We start from the raw sequence: 17,224 nt of genomic DNA on the forward strand, positions 1-17,224 counted from the left end.
TTCATAAAATAAGAGAACTAGAGAATGAATAACATCAAATTCAAAACAGATAGAATATTGATGGATATGCACACGGAGTAAGTTTATCATCCTACCTGAGTATGCTGAAACACTGAAATCCACAAAATTATTTCTAGGGGAAAAGACCAGGGTTAAGGATGCCTTAAATCATAATCTGCAAAACCCAGTTTTCTAAGACTGGCAAACAGCATACTTGGAAAAAAAATGCCAACATTTCCCAAAGCTAGGGGATGTGAAACACTGGCATTTCCTTCATGTACGCTGTTCTCCACACTCAGAAATAGAAATGCACCCATTCAGCCCCTGCCTGTGGCCTCGGAAAACAGAAGAGCTTGGTCAATCCTGGCTCTTTGCTTTGGAATGGCTCAGTTCCGGCCACTGCGGCCATTTGGGGAGTAAGCCAGTGGATGGCAGATCTATCTGTCCTTATTCTTATAGATCTGCCTTTCCAAGAAAAATAAATCTTTTTATTTTAAATATGCAGACTAAATTTGTGCTTACAGAATTTCCTCAAGTATAATTTGACATAGAACTTCCCCTCTCTTAGCAGGTAAAGGCAATGTTACTTTCATTATTTTTTTCTTGTTGTCAATTCCTTTTTGACTAGAAATATCACAAGAGTGGTAATGGAACGCCAGTCAGCTATATAGGGCTTAACTGTTTTCCACTCTAATCTACCTTATTTTTTACTAAAATCTTTAAGAAACCGGAATATTTAGGGATACAAAACAAACTTTATTCCTGTATGATCAGGTGCCAATGAGTTCACAATGTACTTTAGAGGTTGATGTTGTAGCTTTGGCTTAAGTCACCACTTGCAACATAAGCACAGTAAGCACCAGCTCCAGTCCTGGCTGTTCCACCCACGTGGGAGACTAGGATGGGGTACCATCCTGGCCCAGTTGTAGATTTAGAGTGAATCAGCTAATGGAAGACACTAACAAAGAAAAATATTAAATTTACATACATCAGAAAGATGTACTTCATAAGGATACAGTTTTGGCAAAGTCATGTAGGTATACTAATCACATTAATACCCAACATTTAAATCAAGATATACCAAAAATTTCCTAGACTTGAGGGAAGAACAACTGATACCTAAATTCCGTGGAAGTATTTAGTTTTTGAAGATATTGATATATATTTATTTTACATTAATTTGTTGGGATCGTCAGATTCACTGAATGAAAGAGACAGAGATGAAGATCTTCCATCTGATGATTTACTCCCCAAATGGCTGCAACAGCCAGAGCTGAGCCAATCCGAAACCAGGAGCCAAGACTGTCTTCCATGTCTCCCACATGGGCACAGGGTCCCAAGGCCTTGGGTCGTCCTCTACTGCTTTCCCAGGCCACAAGCAGGGAGTTGGATGGGAAGTGGAGCAACTGGGATAAGAACCGGAGCTCATGTGGGATCCTGGAGTGTGCAAGGCGAGGATTTAGCCACAAGGCTATCACGCCAGGCCCTTGTGTATTTATTAATACACCAAAATTATAGGAGTGGGGGTGGGGGAAAAAGAAAACAGAAAAAAACCCACAAAATTGCAATGGGTAACTGGTTAATACGCTACTTAGAAATGACTGAAGAGGGTTCTGGCATCATGGTATAGAGCTGAACTTGCACTTGTAGTGTTGGCATCCCACATGGGTGGTATCCCAATGTGCCATTTCCAATTCAGCTTCTTGTTAATGGTCTGGGAAAACAGTGAAAGATGGTCAAACTTCTTGGGGCCCTGCACCCACGAGAGACTAAAAAGAAGCTTCACATTCACACTCCTGGCTTCAGACCAGAACAGTTCCAGTGGTTCTGGTTATTGGGGAAGTTATCCAGCACATGGAAAGTATATCACTCTATCTATAAAATAATCTGTTTCCAATAAACAAAATCAGACAAAAGGGGTGGAGAAGAGAAAAAGAAAGAGATGTCTATAGGGGCAAATATTGTGACACAGCAAGTTAAGCTGCCATCTATGATGCTGGAAGCCCATTATGTGTGCCAGCCTAATCCTGGACGATACACTTCTGACCCTGCTCCCTGCTAACACATTAGGGAAAGCAGTGGAAGAAGGCCCAAGTACGTGAGTCCCTGCACCCACAAGGACCCACACAGTGTTTCAAAACCTCTGGCTTCTGCTTGGCTTAGACCTGGCTTTTGTGGCCATTTAGAGAGCGAGTCAGCAAGCAGTAGATCTGTTTCTCCCCTGGTAAGTCTGCCTTTCAAATATATATACATACATAAATAACTGGAGACAGTACAGTGGCTTAATAGGCTAATCCTCTACTTCCAAGCACCAGTATCTCATTTGGGTGTCATTTACTGTCCCAAATGCTCCATTTCCCATCCAGATCCCTGTTTGTGGCCTGGGAAAGCACTGGAAGATGTCCCAAAGCCTTGGGACCCTGTACCCATGTGGGAGACCTGGAAGAAACTCCTGACTTCAGATGATAGTGGCCCCATTTGGAGTGAACCAGAAAGATCTTGGTCTCTCCTTTTCTATGCAAATTTGCCTTTTCAAATAAAAACAAATCTTTTCCTTTTTTTAAATAAATAACCGGAGACGTGGGGATTTGGCACATGACTGACACAATGTTTGACATTCAAATCTCAAATTAAGTCCTGGCTCCATCTCAGGTTCCAGGTTCCTGCTGATGTGTAGCCTAGGAGGCAGCAGGTGACAACTCAAGCATATGGGTCCCTACCACTCATGTGAGACCTGGATGGAGTTTCAGGCTCCTGGTTTTAGCCTGGGTTGGATAGGTGTTGTGGCCAGTTGGGAAGTAAACGAAGAGGTTAGAGTTCTGTCTGCCTTTCAAATTAAAAACTCTCCATGTAGGGCCCGGCGGCGTGGCCTAGCGGCTAAAGTCCTCTCCTTGAAAGCCCCGGGATCCCATATGGGCGCCAGTTCTAATCCCGGCAGCTCCACTTCCCATCCAGATCCCTGCTTGTGGCCTGGGAAAGCAGTTGAGGATGGCCCAAAGCTTTGGGACACTGCACCCTTGTGGGAGACCTGGAAGAGGTTCCTGGTTCCCGGCATCGGATCGGCACGCACCGACCCGTTGCGGCTCACTTGGGGAGTGAATCATCGCACGGAAGATCTTCCTCTCTGTCTCTCCTCCTCTCTGTATATCTGACTTTGTAATAAAATGAATAAATCTTTAAAAAAAAAAAAAAAAACTCTCCATGTATTACTGGACATATATTAGCCTCAAATTTTACTGAATTCACAAAAAGCAGCTAAAATATTTCTGACTTGCTTAGTTAATAATACAATTATTTTGAGAGCAATATCAAGAGAGGGAATAAAATCTCTTATAATGAAGACAATCTAATATATAAGCATAAAAATGAAAAATTTGTACAGATTTCTCAAGTTATTGGTCACTGCCTTCAAACCAAAGAATTCTTCTTCTCAAAACAAAAATACAAATTTAGAAACTTATTTTTCTAATTATAGAATGTTCTTATTACTACTAGGACTTTATGTTTAAGACACTATTTATTGGGATTTAACTAAATCTCTAAAACTTAACACTTACAAAATCTTCCTCTTCAAACTGTAATCTTTCCACCTTGTCTTCTTTCTTTTCTTCCCTAATCTCTGTTGGAGGCTTTTCTGGAAAGGCACAGCCTTTCCGGGGGTGCAGGCTGCCATTCCAGTGTCGATGGCTCCCAGGTGCACCTGCACTGCGCTGGCTCACACCATCGTGATGACCTCGCGATGGGCCATGCCAACCAGAGAGGTGGCCGGTGATTCCAGCGTACGCGCCTTTAGAGACACCAGAGTCCACAGAATCATGGCGGAACAGGGAGGGCTGGTGCCAGGAATCTGAAATAGTAAGAAAGGTAAGGTATTATTTGCTTCCTGAAAATTCAGAAACAGGGCCAGATGCTGCCACAAAACCTCCAGGGGATCTTTTTCAGTACAGAATGCACAGAAAGCAAACACAAAACAAACTTCTTTGGTGAGGTAATTTCTATCCCAGTTATTTAACTGAATAGATGATTCATGGGAACATGAAAGCATAAAAACCTAGAAAACTCTAAATATAGGTGGATAATGACTACCAGTTGACATGTGCATCTCCACACCAACAGCCTGTGCTACCCATACTCTGATTAGTTTAAAATACGCATGAGAAGGCACATATGGCTCACCTGTAGTCCGTAAGGGTCCATTGTTAAAAAAGCCATCAGAGGAATTGTGTCGACGACGGCTTACTCCAAATCTACCTTCTCCTCGGGGAAGATGTTCTCTGTGTTTTTCAAAGGTGGCTGTAGGTGACTAAGATGACATGAGTATAGAAAAGCAGGTAATTGATAAACAGTAAGACTATATAGACCATAAGAGTACCACGGCCTCGGACTTAATTTTGGCAAATTCTGTTGCATACTTATCAACTCACTTCATTAACCCAGAAGGGGAGAAAAGGCATACAACTTTTTTTAAGATTTATTTATTTTTTATTTATTTTTTTTTTTTAAGATTTTTATTTTATTTTTATCACAAAGTCAGATATACTGAGAGGAGGAGAGACAGAGAGGAAGTGGAGGTGTCGGGATTAGAACCAGAGGCCATATGGGATCAAGGCGAGGACCTTAGCCGCTAGGCCACGCCGCAATTTTTCTACTTAGTTCATTCTGTGTCAAAAATATTTCTCTTGGACCAGCTGCAGTAGCCTAAGTCTAAAGTCCTTGCTTGCATGTGGTGGTAAACCATATGGGCGCACTGGTTCGTAGCCCAGCTGCTCTATTTCCCGTCCAGCTCCCTGCTTGTGGCCTGGGAAAGCAGTAGAGGATGGCTCAAAGCTTTTGGAACTCTCTACCTCCGTGCGAGACCCAGAAGGGGCTCCTGGCTCCGGATTGGAGCCAAGTGGCGGTGGCAGCCACTTGCGGAGTGAATCAGCAGACAGAAGATCTTTCTGCCTCCCCTACTCTCTATAAATCTGATTATCGAATAAAAATGAATGAATCTTTAAAAAAATGTTTCTCTTTGCAGATAAGATTTGTGTACTTTTCCAAAAAATTATTTAAAAAGTTATTTTCTTTTTATTTAAAATACAGAGAAAGACAAGGTCCAGAGAGATCTCCCACCCAGTAGTTCATTCTTCAAGTGCCTGCAACGGCCATCCTGGGCTAAGTCAAATTCAGCTGAAATCTCTCTTGCACCCAAGTGGCAAGGACCCAAGTACTTCAGCCATTAAGTGCTCAAGGTATAGAAACAATCAAACACTGTCTCTCTTTTTCTCTTCCTCATCTGCTACAGATAACTGTGCATTGATTTTAAAGGTTTGGTTACTCAAGGGGCATTTCATACTCACCTCTGCCCCTTGATGTCACTGACGATATGTTAGTAGACATACTATTATCTCTAAAATAGGTTGCAAATAATACAGGAAACTTTAAATGCACCATGCAGTGTGTACACACTGATGGAAACTGATTACTTATATCCTACCAAAAGAAAGGTTCTAAGCCTATGAAAATGTATTTGCAATCCCCAAGCAAAACCAAATTAAAAAATAAAACCAAACTGAAACACTGTCTAACACCTGGCTATAGGCCAGCTATGGTTGAAAAACTGGTATGTGGATAGTTACTATAGTGGAGTACCTTAGATGACTGTGGTGTGGAGAAATTTAGCCAAGCAGGAACAAAGTCATGCTGCGCCATTTAGGTCCAGTGTCTCCTTTTAGCAAGGGGAGGCATCCAACCTCATGGCCAGGATCTGAAAATGAGACAACTCAGTCACTAATGCTTGCCAGTTTTACAGCAACATCTAAAGCAATCTACAATTACCCTAAGATTTCTCTATACAAAGACCTGATCCCTGACCCTCTCTATAAATCTACAAGATTCTCAATTAAAGATCCCTAAACAAATGATGTGATGATCACGTATAAAAAAACAACATGGATCTGCAATGTTACGCAAAGACAGCTTGAATAAATCACTCAATTATATCCATGAATGCAAAATTAATGCCTACTTTTACTACAGATACTTAGGAAAAGATACCTAATCTGCTTTAGGTACCTCGGTAACTTCTGGCAAAAGCAGAGACAGAACATCTCAAAAGCTTTCCTATTTAGTTCACATGTATTTTCTCAAACCAACAACTACCAGTTTTCCTTAGAACTCTACTTGTATCTTTATTTATTTGGTTTTTTGGTGGTATCTTTAAACCATCTCAATAATATTCTCTAAAATTAGATACCTCAAAAAGCAACACATAATTTTCATGGCACTTACAGAGCTTTCTCTCAAAGCTGAGAAATATGTTAAATATTTACCCCAGAGCACAACCTCTGTGGTCCTGTTTCCCGAACTCCTTGAGTCTGCCAGCTGGGTCTCTCACGGGATTTTCTTGTGAAAAGGGTGCTTAAGTAGCCTGGCCAGCAGCACGTCTTGTGATGAAGCACAGAAAAGCCAGGCTCCACGTAGATCACTTTCAGTCCCCTCAATTGCTCATCTTAAACTATCTAGTTTGTGACACGTTTCCAAATAAGGGGAAGGGGGAAGGGGAAGGGGGAAGGGGAACATAAAAAGTATTTGTTACATTTAAAAAAGGGGGGAAGGGGAAAGAGCTGTGTCTATATTCACCTCATTCAACTTCCTTGAGTAATGGCACTACGATGTAGCTTAAATAGGTAATTCATGGACATCTGCACTGGGAGGACAAGCACTGCTCATAACAAGGTCATAGCTAGAAAGACAGGTGGGCTTATATGTGGGCAAACACTGTCATCAAGGTGACAAATGAAAAATACAACATTAAAGCACTATAAAAGATCCTGAAGTAGTCAATTCCAGTAGCAAAATATCCGCATGACAAAGCCCTTAAAACACAAATCTCATTATCTCACAACTACTAAAAAGTGTGCAGACATGTATTTTTCCTAACCTTCAAAAGCTAAGGACTATCGAATCTTGCTCATAACATTAAAAAAAAAAAAAAAAATCACACAGGAACTTGATATGCTTTTCCCTCCACGAAATAGCAGCTTTCAAGGCAAATTGCTGTATAAAGCTCCTAAATGTATATTCTATTTCTTTGGTCTTAATAAATTCAAAGGAAAACTAAAACAAGTAAAAAGATGGGAGTAAGGGATAGTGAAGGATCCAAATGAGGTTCTTCTCTTCCGTTCTCTGTATTTCACTTGCCCTTCTTCCCCAAAACTGAATCCAGGTGATTTGAAGAATCTTGCAATCTGCTTCAATAGAAGTCGCTTATTACTTTGGATCCATTTCAATCAGTAAAAAGGCCACAAAAATTCACCACTCTGTAAATAAAAAAACAAAGTAACATACAAAATCACAAAAGGCTAAAGTTATATATAATTGCTAAAATGAGGGTCAAATGTCCATACCAATTTATTCAGATTCAAAAAACACACAAATTCAGTGCATTAACTTAATGTGTCATTACCTGTAACAATATAACTGGACAGAAATTTTTGAAAGATTTTATAGAAGTCATCTTTAAAATTTGCTATGTTAAAAAAAAGATTTATTTATTCATTTTTGTTGCAAAGGCATGTTTACAGAGAGAAAGAAAACAAAGAGGAAGATCTTCCATCCACTGGCTCACTCTCCAAGTGGCTGCAATGGCTGGAGCTGAGCCAATTTGAAGCTAGAAACTTCTTCCAGATCTCGCATGCAGTTGCTGGGTCCCAAGGCTTTGGGCCATCCTCTACTACTTTCCCAAGCCACAAGCAGGGAGCTGGAAAGAAAGTGGATCAGCCAGGACATAAATTGGCTGATATGGGATGCTGGCACATGCAAGGCAAGAATTCTGCCACTAAACCATCATGCCAGGCCCACAACTTGCTTTTTATATATACCCATTTCTTTAATTAGCTATGAAAGTAATTCAGAATGCAAAAAATTTCAGTTTTAAACTTCTTTCACAATTGAAACAAATTGCCAAAGTGGCCAAAAAAATTAAATAATTTGCTGGCATATTACGTCATCACAATCTATTTCATATTATCCACAACTAGATCATTAATAAAAGCTACTTTAGTATTCCTCATGCATGTATATGTTTATATAACTAGTTATCAACTAAGGAGATTTAATTTTTAGTATCTATTTCAAGATTTATTTATTTTTCACTGGAAAGGTAGATTGTTACAGAGAAGAGACAGAGAGAGATCTTCCAGCTGCTGGTTCACTCCCCAGCTGGCCACAACACCCAGACCTGAACTGATTTGAAGCATCAAGTTTCCCATGTGGGTGGCAGGGTCCCAAGATTTTGGATCATCCTTCATTGTGGGGAACTGGATGGGAAGTGGAGCTTGTTGGTAGAGGATTATCCAGTTGAGCTATTGCGTCAGGTTTACTATTATAAATGCATTGAGAGATCACATAAATAGACTGAAGCAATGCTCAGTGGCTAAATCTTTACTTTGTATGTGCTGCCTGGGATCCTATATGGGCACCAGTTCATGTCTCTGCTGCTCCATTTCCCATCCGGCTTGGTAATGGTTCTGAAAACGGGGTGAACTGGGCCACTATACACAGTGGTGCATGAGGGCTGCAGTTGGCAGTAGATTGTGCCAGGCTGCCACACCTACCAGTGCATTCTTCTATGTTCCTACTTCCTCTCCCAGAAGAATTTCTGCCCAGGAATGATTAAGTGAGATTAAACAAGGTAGAGATCTGTGGCACCAAAGGTAGGAACTGCACAAGTCCCAAGGAGGACACACAGTAGAATCCATTTGTGGCAGTATAAGCAAAATATACCTGAATGAGATGAGGGCATCCTGGCAGAGAAACAGAGCCAATGAGATCTAGTGCTTTCATGCAGCAAGATGCTTTGCACAGATGCTGTAGCATGTGTGATAAGCAAGACTCTGTGCATGGGGAGAAGACATAACTGGATGCTGGGTTCAAATGGAGAACAGATTTTTTAAAAATACAAACATTAAGGAAAAAATGGTAACCATAATTCTTACTGTGAGAAAATGGAGGATAAAGGATAAACAAAACTTCCCTGGGGGTGGGCTGAGACAGCCTGCAGCACCCCTTAGCTTATTAGGGGGCCAGTTTGGTAGCGGTTCTGGAAGCCAACTGGCCTGGGCCACTACATCACTAGTGCATATGAGGGCTGTAGCTGGCTGTAGGCTGAGCCAGGCTTCCACAGCATACATGAAAGCCAAGTCTGAAGAATGGCCCAGTAGCAGCGAAAGGGATCTCCCAGACTGGGCCACTGCACCCACAGTGCTCATGGAATCTGGGCCTGGGTGCTGGCCTGGAAGGGGTTCTGCAAGGATGTCTAGACTAAGTCAACATACCTGCAGATAAATACAGAAGACAAGGCAGGCAAGGTAGGGGAGCCTGGTTGGGAGCACCCTCCCTGCAGCACATGAGAATCTTACACTGACAGGATTCCTGAGCTCAGGGACATCCTATAGGCATGTGGTCTGACACATGCTGAGAGCTCATGTCGCAAAGACTAGGTCACCTCTGTTTCTGAATCCCATAAAAGGATGAAGAACATACCTAGATGCATATTAAAGACAACTGGCTCCTCTGATTCAACATAATACCTCAAAAGTTAGGACAGTACAACACTTCAGTACAAGTCCTATAAAAAGTAGGCCTATGGACACTGGGAGGTAGACAAGGACAGCTAACAGGCCTTAGACCTTAACACAGGATTTTAACTTCCAGCAGCCTGCTGGCTGCTGGTGGGTGCCAGGCTGGGATCGGCTCCATGCTCCAAGCCCCAACTCCAGCCACCGCGTCCACACAGTGACCTGTCCCTGGGCCTGCCCGAACTGCAGAGACTGCTCCCTTCATGGTGAGTTCACCGAAAGGGAAGTTTGGAGGACTGGGCGGGACTGGGGCCCAACCCGTTGCCATCATGGTGCTGGGGATGGGATTGGGGAGGGGACAAACTTTAGACCTGGGGATTTAAAATACCAGCGGCCTATTGGTTGCTGGTGGGTGCCAGGCAGCCAGCTCTGGGGTTTTGGGGCTTTGAATTGCTGCCTAGGTATCTCCGTGCTAAGCCCACTGTACGTCTGGGATGTCAATCAATCCTAAAGACTCCCAACGACAGAGTAACTTATCCTTTGAAGGTAAGGGAGGGTAATGAGATCTAATAGGTTGGAGGACAGGGACCTGATGATCTTTATGGAAAAGACTGATACATTAAACTCCTTTAAATCCTGTGCAGTACTTGTAATCACTGAACAATGATGACCACCGAACACCAGTCCATGCAAAACCCAAGGATCAGGGATTGTCTACCAGGACCATATCCTATTACTGACACGATGATGGATCAGAAGACGGGTCACAATATACAGGGTCATGACATTAAGGAGCACATGAGAGAACCATATCCAGGGGTAGATTCTGTGGGGGATGTGTGGGCCAAACCCCGTGGAAATACTAGCCCCACTAGTTAGCTCAAGAGCTGAAGAGGTGATGGAATAAACTAGGTGTGACCAAGGAGCCTGCCATCAATCACAGGTAAAGGAACCCACAACAGTTTGGACTGGCCAAGGCAGCAGCACCCAAATGTGCATCCTGAATAGGGTGTGGGGAGGGCCAGGCTGAAACGTTCACCAGCTCATACATGGCCAAGTGGAAGGTCAGACTTCGCTGGGCACTGGTCTAAAACCCATGTATGAGAACTGGGTCTGGGAGGGATCAAGTGGAGGAACTTGGGAAACTCCCCTGGCGAGTAATAGCGCCTGCTGGTGAACACATGGTCCAGACCTGGGGGTCGGACAAGCTGGACAAAGCAGCTCCAATGGTTGGCTAATGTGTGAATTGGTAATGGAACGGGGTGGACCGGGCAGGAATGAGCAAACCTCAGCCCACAAGCAAAATTAGAAATCAGGATAGAGCACAGGTCATGCTGAGATAGGCTCTTGCACCTACTGGTCTGTGTGAGCCAGGGACGCTAAGATGCAATGTCTAAGGCAAGGGTCGGGACAGGTGAGGGGCTGTGCCAAGACGAGTCAGAGCAACCACTGGCATGTGTGCAATCTATGGCTGGGAACAGGTCCGGTTGGGGAGCTAAGGGGACACCCTTGCTGGGTGAGGTTCCCACCAAGGAGCACATGGGCTGGAATGGGGGCTGTGTTCTGACCAAGATACGGCTACAGTTTCACTTAGCACAAGTGTGGACTGGGACTGGACGCACCAAGCCAGGATAGACTCCAATACCATCTGGTGCTCTGGAAGACCATGGCAGATGTGGGATGGACTAGGCTAGGTCTCAGCCCCTACTGAACCATGTCTGAGCTGTATGTGGGTATGGACGAGCCGTGGCTGGGCTGAAACATCCAACAGTAAGAATCAGATTGGGTTGAAAGTCAGTCAGGAAAGCCACTGTTCCTGCTAGGACAGGAGATGAACTGAGTAGGGCTAGCTCATGGACCCCCTGGTATATGCAAAATCCAGCATTGGGAGAGGTTTTGATGGAGGAACCTGGGCAACTCCTCTGGCAGGACACAGACCCAGCAGGTAAGCTCAAGAGGAATGAAAGCAAACAGCCCAAAACAGGCCATGGAAAGTTTCCCATTGGCATACATTTGGCATGGGTTGGGGGCAGACCAGGCTGAATCAGTTCACATCATTCACTGGCAAATCGAAGCACCAGAACAGAGTGTGGGTCGGGCCAGGTTTGGTTGCAGCAAAAGCCAGTGCACATTATGGAATGCCAAGGTGAGGTCGCCTGTACCGGATGTGACTGCAACACCCAAAAGAGCACATGTGAGAACCAGGAAAGGAGGGGGCAGAGCCGGCAGGGGAAATATGGGGTGCTCCCCTGCTGGACAACTACTACCACTGGAGTGCGTGAGCTGGGATGGGGGCAGACGAGACCAAGCAGGGCTATCACACCTGTGTGCCTCATGTGGACTAGATCAGGGAAAAGCCAGGCTGGGCTGATTGTTCCTACTAGTGTAAACCAAAATTAGAGTGGGGAAGGTTGTTAGGGCTTAGCCACAGCATCAGCTGGCAGAAACTGGCACTGGGAGCTACCTCTGTCAAGCTAAACTGCAGAACCACCTGGAGAGTACATAATCCGGAAATGGGAGTGGCCTAGAAGGGAAATAATGGGCACCTCCTCTTGGGTTACCACTCCCACTAGCGGGCATGAAACCAGGACAGGGGCTACGGTGGCTAGACAGAAAGGCACCCAACATCGCTTCTCAGCCTTTTGGCCAAGATCAAGTGAAAGGCACCCAACAACATCCGTGAGGACTGGATAGCAGAGCTGGTTAGATGAAACTATGCTTCAATGCCCACTGACATGTATGAGAGCTGAAACGGATGTGGTACAGACTGGACTAGTCTGTTTCACATACTGGCAAACGAGGGTAGGGGACAGGCCTGGTGGGGGTTATTGTGGGTCGCTCCGACTAGGCTGCAGCTCCCACTGGTTTATGTGAGGGCCGAGTGTGTGCTGGGCAGAATCAGGCTGGACCGCAACACCCATTGGTTCCAGTGGAAGACAGCGCTGGAAACAGAACTGACCCAACAATTGCAACTACCAGCTGATTGGGGCAATGGACTGTGCCGGGCCCTGTACTTGCTAGTACACACAAGAATTTGGTCTGGGAACACCTCAGACAAAGTTTCTTCTGGGATCGCCCCATCAAAATGTCGGACTCGGAACCCTAACCAAGAAAAGAGAGAGGACAGAACAAGTCAGTCAACTATCTCAGTCATACGTTGGCAGTGAAAAACAAGGCAAACGGAGACTCTAAGATGGACTATGTCAATCAGTGGATTCTTCAACGACCTCATCGTGCTTGGAGTGGCAAGACTGGCAGCAATTCATAACTGCTGAACTATCAAAACCACCTGAGCAAGAATCTCAGAGCATGCCCCACATCAGGGGCATGGGGTGGGTGGGAATTTGGGTTGGGCTTTGCCCTTAAAACCCCCTTTATCTCAGATGCATGAAGGAAACAATGTGGGAATAACAGTCTTACCCACTTCCCTGTAAAAAAAAAAAATTAAATTAAAAAAAAAATTTAATAAGGAAGGCCACTGTGAGGACAGATGGAATGGGTCACCTCTTATACAATGAATGCAACAACGTATTAGAGCAATCAAGATGATGCAGGGGACACAGCTGTAGTAGCTGAAGGGAAAGCCTCCAGCCAGCAATAAGAACACATCACCTGAGCCTCAGAATGCGGTCAACTACACAAGCATGGGAAAAAAAGCCCTCTCAGGCCCGGCAGCGTGGCCTAGCGGCTAAAGTCCTTGCCTTGAACGCCCCGGGATCCCATATGGGCGCCGGTTCTAATCCCAGCAGCTCCACTTCCCATCCAGATCCCTGCTTGTGGCCTGGGAAAGCAGTCGAGGGCGGCCCAATGCATTGGGACCCTGCACCCGCGTGGGGGACCCGGAAGAGGTTCCTGGTTCCTGGCTTCGGATCGGCGCGCACTGGCCGTTGTGGCTCACTTGGGGAGTGAATCATTGGATGGAAGATCTTCCTCTCTGTCTCTCCTCCTCTCTGTGTATCTAACTTTGCAATAAAATAAATTAAAAAAATTTTTAAAATAAATGCTCTGGGTGCTCCCTTCGATAGCTCAGCTGGTAGAGCGGAGGACTGTAGGGACGGTGGCGGGCACTGTGCTTACTAGTAGTACATGTAGGAGCCTGGACTGGGAATGCCTCAAAGTTTTTTAGGGGATTCCCCTGAACAAAATGGAGGAATCAACACATTAACCAAGAAAAGATGGAAAATGGAGTAGATCAATCAACCACCTCAGCTATATGCTTCCAGCGGAAAAATGCACAAGGGGAAACTCTAAGATGGACTATGTCAATCAGTGGACTCTGCACCAGCCTCATCATACCTGGACTGTTGCTGTTGATATGTTGGAGCTTCTAATTGATTGAGGTGACGCTCTGCTGGCTCTGCCTTCAAACCTGAGAGGGCCTCCCTAAGAGGCCGTCGAACTTGAACTGGACAAGTGGGATGCTGGACTCTGTATGGTGTGAACTTTTAATCAGGGAATCTCAACGGAACTTGAGCTGTGGTTATGCATCAAGGTGAAGGAATTCACCATGGGGGAAGGGTTTGGAGTGAAGAGGGTGGGGGGAATCCCAGTACCTATGAAATTGTGTCATGTAATACAATGTACTTAATGAATAAATGAATATATATTAAAACAATAATAATAATAATAAAGAAAAGGGTGAAATAAAAAATAAATAAATAAATAAATGCTCTGTGGTCCATGAGAGCCACTCACTGCTGCAGGTGTGTGGTAGCCAACTGCATAAAAAAAAAGTCTTCTCAACCGTCAGTTTTATCCATCTACCACTCAGGTAACAACCTCAGGATATTCTTTGGATATTAATTTAAATAAGAAAACTCAGATAGATCAGAATATAAACTATGTACTCCCCACTGACATTTAAACACGAATCAGAAAAACCTTCCTACCAACAGTCCCACATGGATAGATGAACTCTGGTGAGCTGGGATAGGACAGGTTTGCACACTGGCTCAGACTTGAAGTTTCAGGCCAGTTTGCAGAAAGAAAGAACAGTTGAAGGGTAATTCCTTGATCCTGGCTTCTGCAATCCAGTCTAGAAATTTTTTTTCTAACAGGACTGTGTACAGACTCTGGGGAGGGCATTTTTTCTAACAAATTTACAGAATCTACAATTCAAAGCAGGGAAAGGATTCACCCATTAAACACACACACACACACACACACACAAATGTAAACAATTATCCAGTTTTCTGATATATACACCATTTTCAATCCCCTAACTCAGATACTGATCTGATCCCAGACATAAAATCTGCAATGTCATAGTAAGGAAGTCCTGAACAGTTGTATAGCCCATAATACTGAAACACGACTCTCAGTATACTGATATCACTTTTTCTTTGTCTCACCAATTCCAAAAACACAGAACACTGTCATGTATTTGCTGAGTAAGTATAAACAAATGGACTATTGACTAGTAGGGTAAAACGTATTCAATTCCATGAAGCAATCTCATATTGTGTTCAAATCAGGAATTAGCTATTTGTGTCATAAATAGTGCTTACTTCTCCTCACTAAGACAGTATTGTCAGGAAGCAAGATACTCTCCGCTTTGCTGGGGGCATGAGATGGTGATGACCTACTGTGGACTTCATTTGTGCCTTTTAAACTATCAGCTGTTAGTGATTCCTTCTTTATAAAATACTCATTCTTCAGGTTGATTTCTTATTATTTGAAGCATGAAAATGTTTTGACTACTTGTTTTGAAAATCTTTTAATGTCTTTTGATGAATAAAAGTTCTTCATTTTAGTGAAAGTTGTTAACTGATTTTTAAAAATTTAATCGACTTATTTGAAAGACAGAGCAACAGAAATAAAGAGATCTCCTTCTTCTCAAATGGGTACAAATTCAGTTTCTGGCCAGACCAAAGCAGGAACTCCGTTCTTGTCTTCCACATGTACTGCAGGGACCTAAGTACTTAAGCCAACTACTGCAGCCTTCCCAGGGGCTTTAGTGGAAGCTGGATGGACTGGAAGCAGGATAACTGGAATTTCAATCGGCTTGGCAATATGAATGCTCCTATTTAAGATGTGGAATAACCCATTACACCACAATGCAGGGCCCTAGGACTTACTTTTTTTTTTTTTTTTGAAAGCCAGCTATATAGAGGAGAAAGTGAGGAAGATCTTCTGTCCAATGATTCACACCCCAAAAGGCCACAATGGCCGAAGCTGAGCCAATCTGAAGCCAGGAACCAGGAACAACTTCTGGGTCTCCCACATGGGTACAGGATCCCAAGGCTTTGGGCCGCCGTTGATTGCTTTCCCAGACCACAAGCAGGGAGTTGGATGGAAAATGGAACAGCCGGGACACAAACCAGCGCCCATATGGAATCCTGGTGCATGCAAGACAAGGACTTTAGCCACTAGGCTACTTCGCCGGGCCCATGATTTACATTTTTACATGTTACTTATAGTAGCCTTTGTTCTTCAAAGTCCAAAGAATTTACCTATATTAATTCTAAGCTTCATGGCTTTAACTTTCACATGTAAAACTACAGGCATAGTCATTTGACATGGTGGTAAAGCTGCTGTTTGGATTGCCTAGGTTCAAATGCAAGTTCCACTCCAGTCCAACTTCTTGGTAATGAATATCTTGGGAGGCTCAACTGTTTGAGTCCCTCCACACATGTGTGAGACCAAGAATGAGTTCTGTGCTCCCAGTTTCATCATGCCTCCCCACCAATCCCCAAAGTTATTCCAAGTATATGAGAAGACTTTAATCAGCCTGTGAACTGATATGGTTATGGAATGAAGTTTGGATCAAATTATTAACTGTCCCAGAACACTCCTTCACTTAAGTTATACACACACTTACATACGCGGCTTTTTTCCAGGTTTCTATTCCTACACTACTACCACGTGTATTATCTATCTTGGCTTTTGTAGCAGCTCAAGGCCATACTTTTACAATAGAACTTTACTGAAGGCCTTGGCTAAATTGGATGCCTCAAAAAAAATGTTAAAAACTCAGAAAAATTCATTATTACATTATTTAAATCAATAGTGAATCTAGATCTTACAAGATGTCTATAAAACTGTGCATGGGGCCTGGCGGCATAGCCTAGCGGCTAAAGTCCTCGCCTTGAACGCCCCGGGATCCCATATGGATGCTGGCTCTAATCCCGGCAGCTCCACTTCCCATCCAGCTCCGTTTGTGGCCTGGGAAAGCAGTAGAGCACGGCCCAAAGCCTTGGGACACCCTGGTTTCCTGCTACCCATATGGGAGACCCCGATTGAGCAACTGGAGGACAGTTACAGAAATTTAGGGGGGCGACTCAATTAACAGCTTTTGTCATTTCTCAAATAAGAAAAAAAAAAAAAACCTAAGGAATGACAGCTTTTTAGAAAAAAAATTCTTTTTTTTTTAATTTGAAAAAGTGAGAAAGAGAAGGGAGAGGAGCAAGTAAGAGAGGAGGCTGGGGGAGAAACAAGGAAGTGGAGGAAGAGATGGGTTCTCTCTCACTTGCTGGTTCACTTGTTAATGGCTGCAACAGTCAGGGCTGGAGTAGGCCTGAGTGCGGAGGGGCATGGGGTCATCCCAGTTTTTGAGCCAGTATTGGCTGTCTGGCACATCAGCATTAGGCTAGTTGAGAAGCAGAACAGTGTGGAAGCAGCTGGAATCAAACCAGCAATTCAATACAGAATGTCGGTATCCCAAG

General features: G+C 43.9%; 1 protein-coding gene across 1 annotated transcript in view; it reads right to left on the bottom strand.

The window, feature by feature from the left end:
* Positions 1–17,224, bottom strand: part of GPBP1L1 (GC-rich promoter binding protein 1 like 1) — a 53,860-nt gene that overhangs the window by 25,393 nt on the left and 11,243 nt on the right. Inside the window, exons 2-5 of the mRNA XM_058680527.1 lie at positions 6,312–7,301; positions 5,632–5,746; positions 4,177–4,303; positions 3,558–3,847 (exon numbers count right to left, since the gene is read on the bottom strand). Of these exons, the coding sequence (XP_058536510.1) occupies positions 3,558–3,847; positions 4,177–4,303; positions 5,632–5,691 (477 nt within the window). The 5' untranslated portion in view covers positions 5,692–5,746; positions 6,312–7,301. The remainder of the gene's footprint in view (positions 1–3,557; positions 3,848–4,176; positions 4,304–5,631; positions 5,747–6,311; positions 7,302–17,224) is intronic.

This window comes from Ochotona princeps, chromosome 2, assembly GCF_030435755.1.
Source record: "Ochotona princeps isolate mOchPri1 chromosome 2, mOchPri1.hap1, whole genome shotgun sequence".
In the NCBI taxonomy this organism is placed as follows: Eukaryota; Metazoa; Chordata; class Mammalia; order Lagomorpha; family Ochotonidae; genus Ochotona; species Ochotona princeps.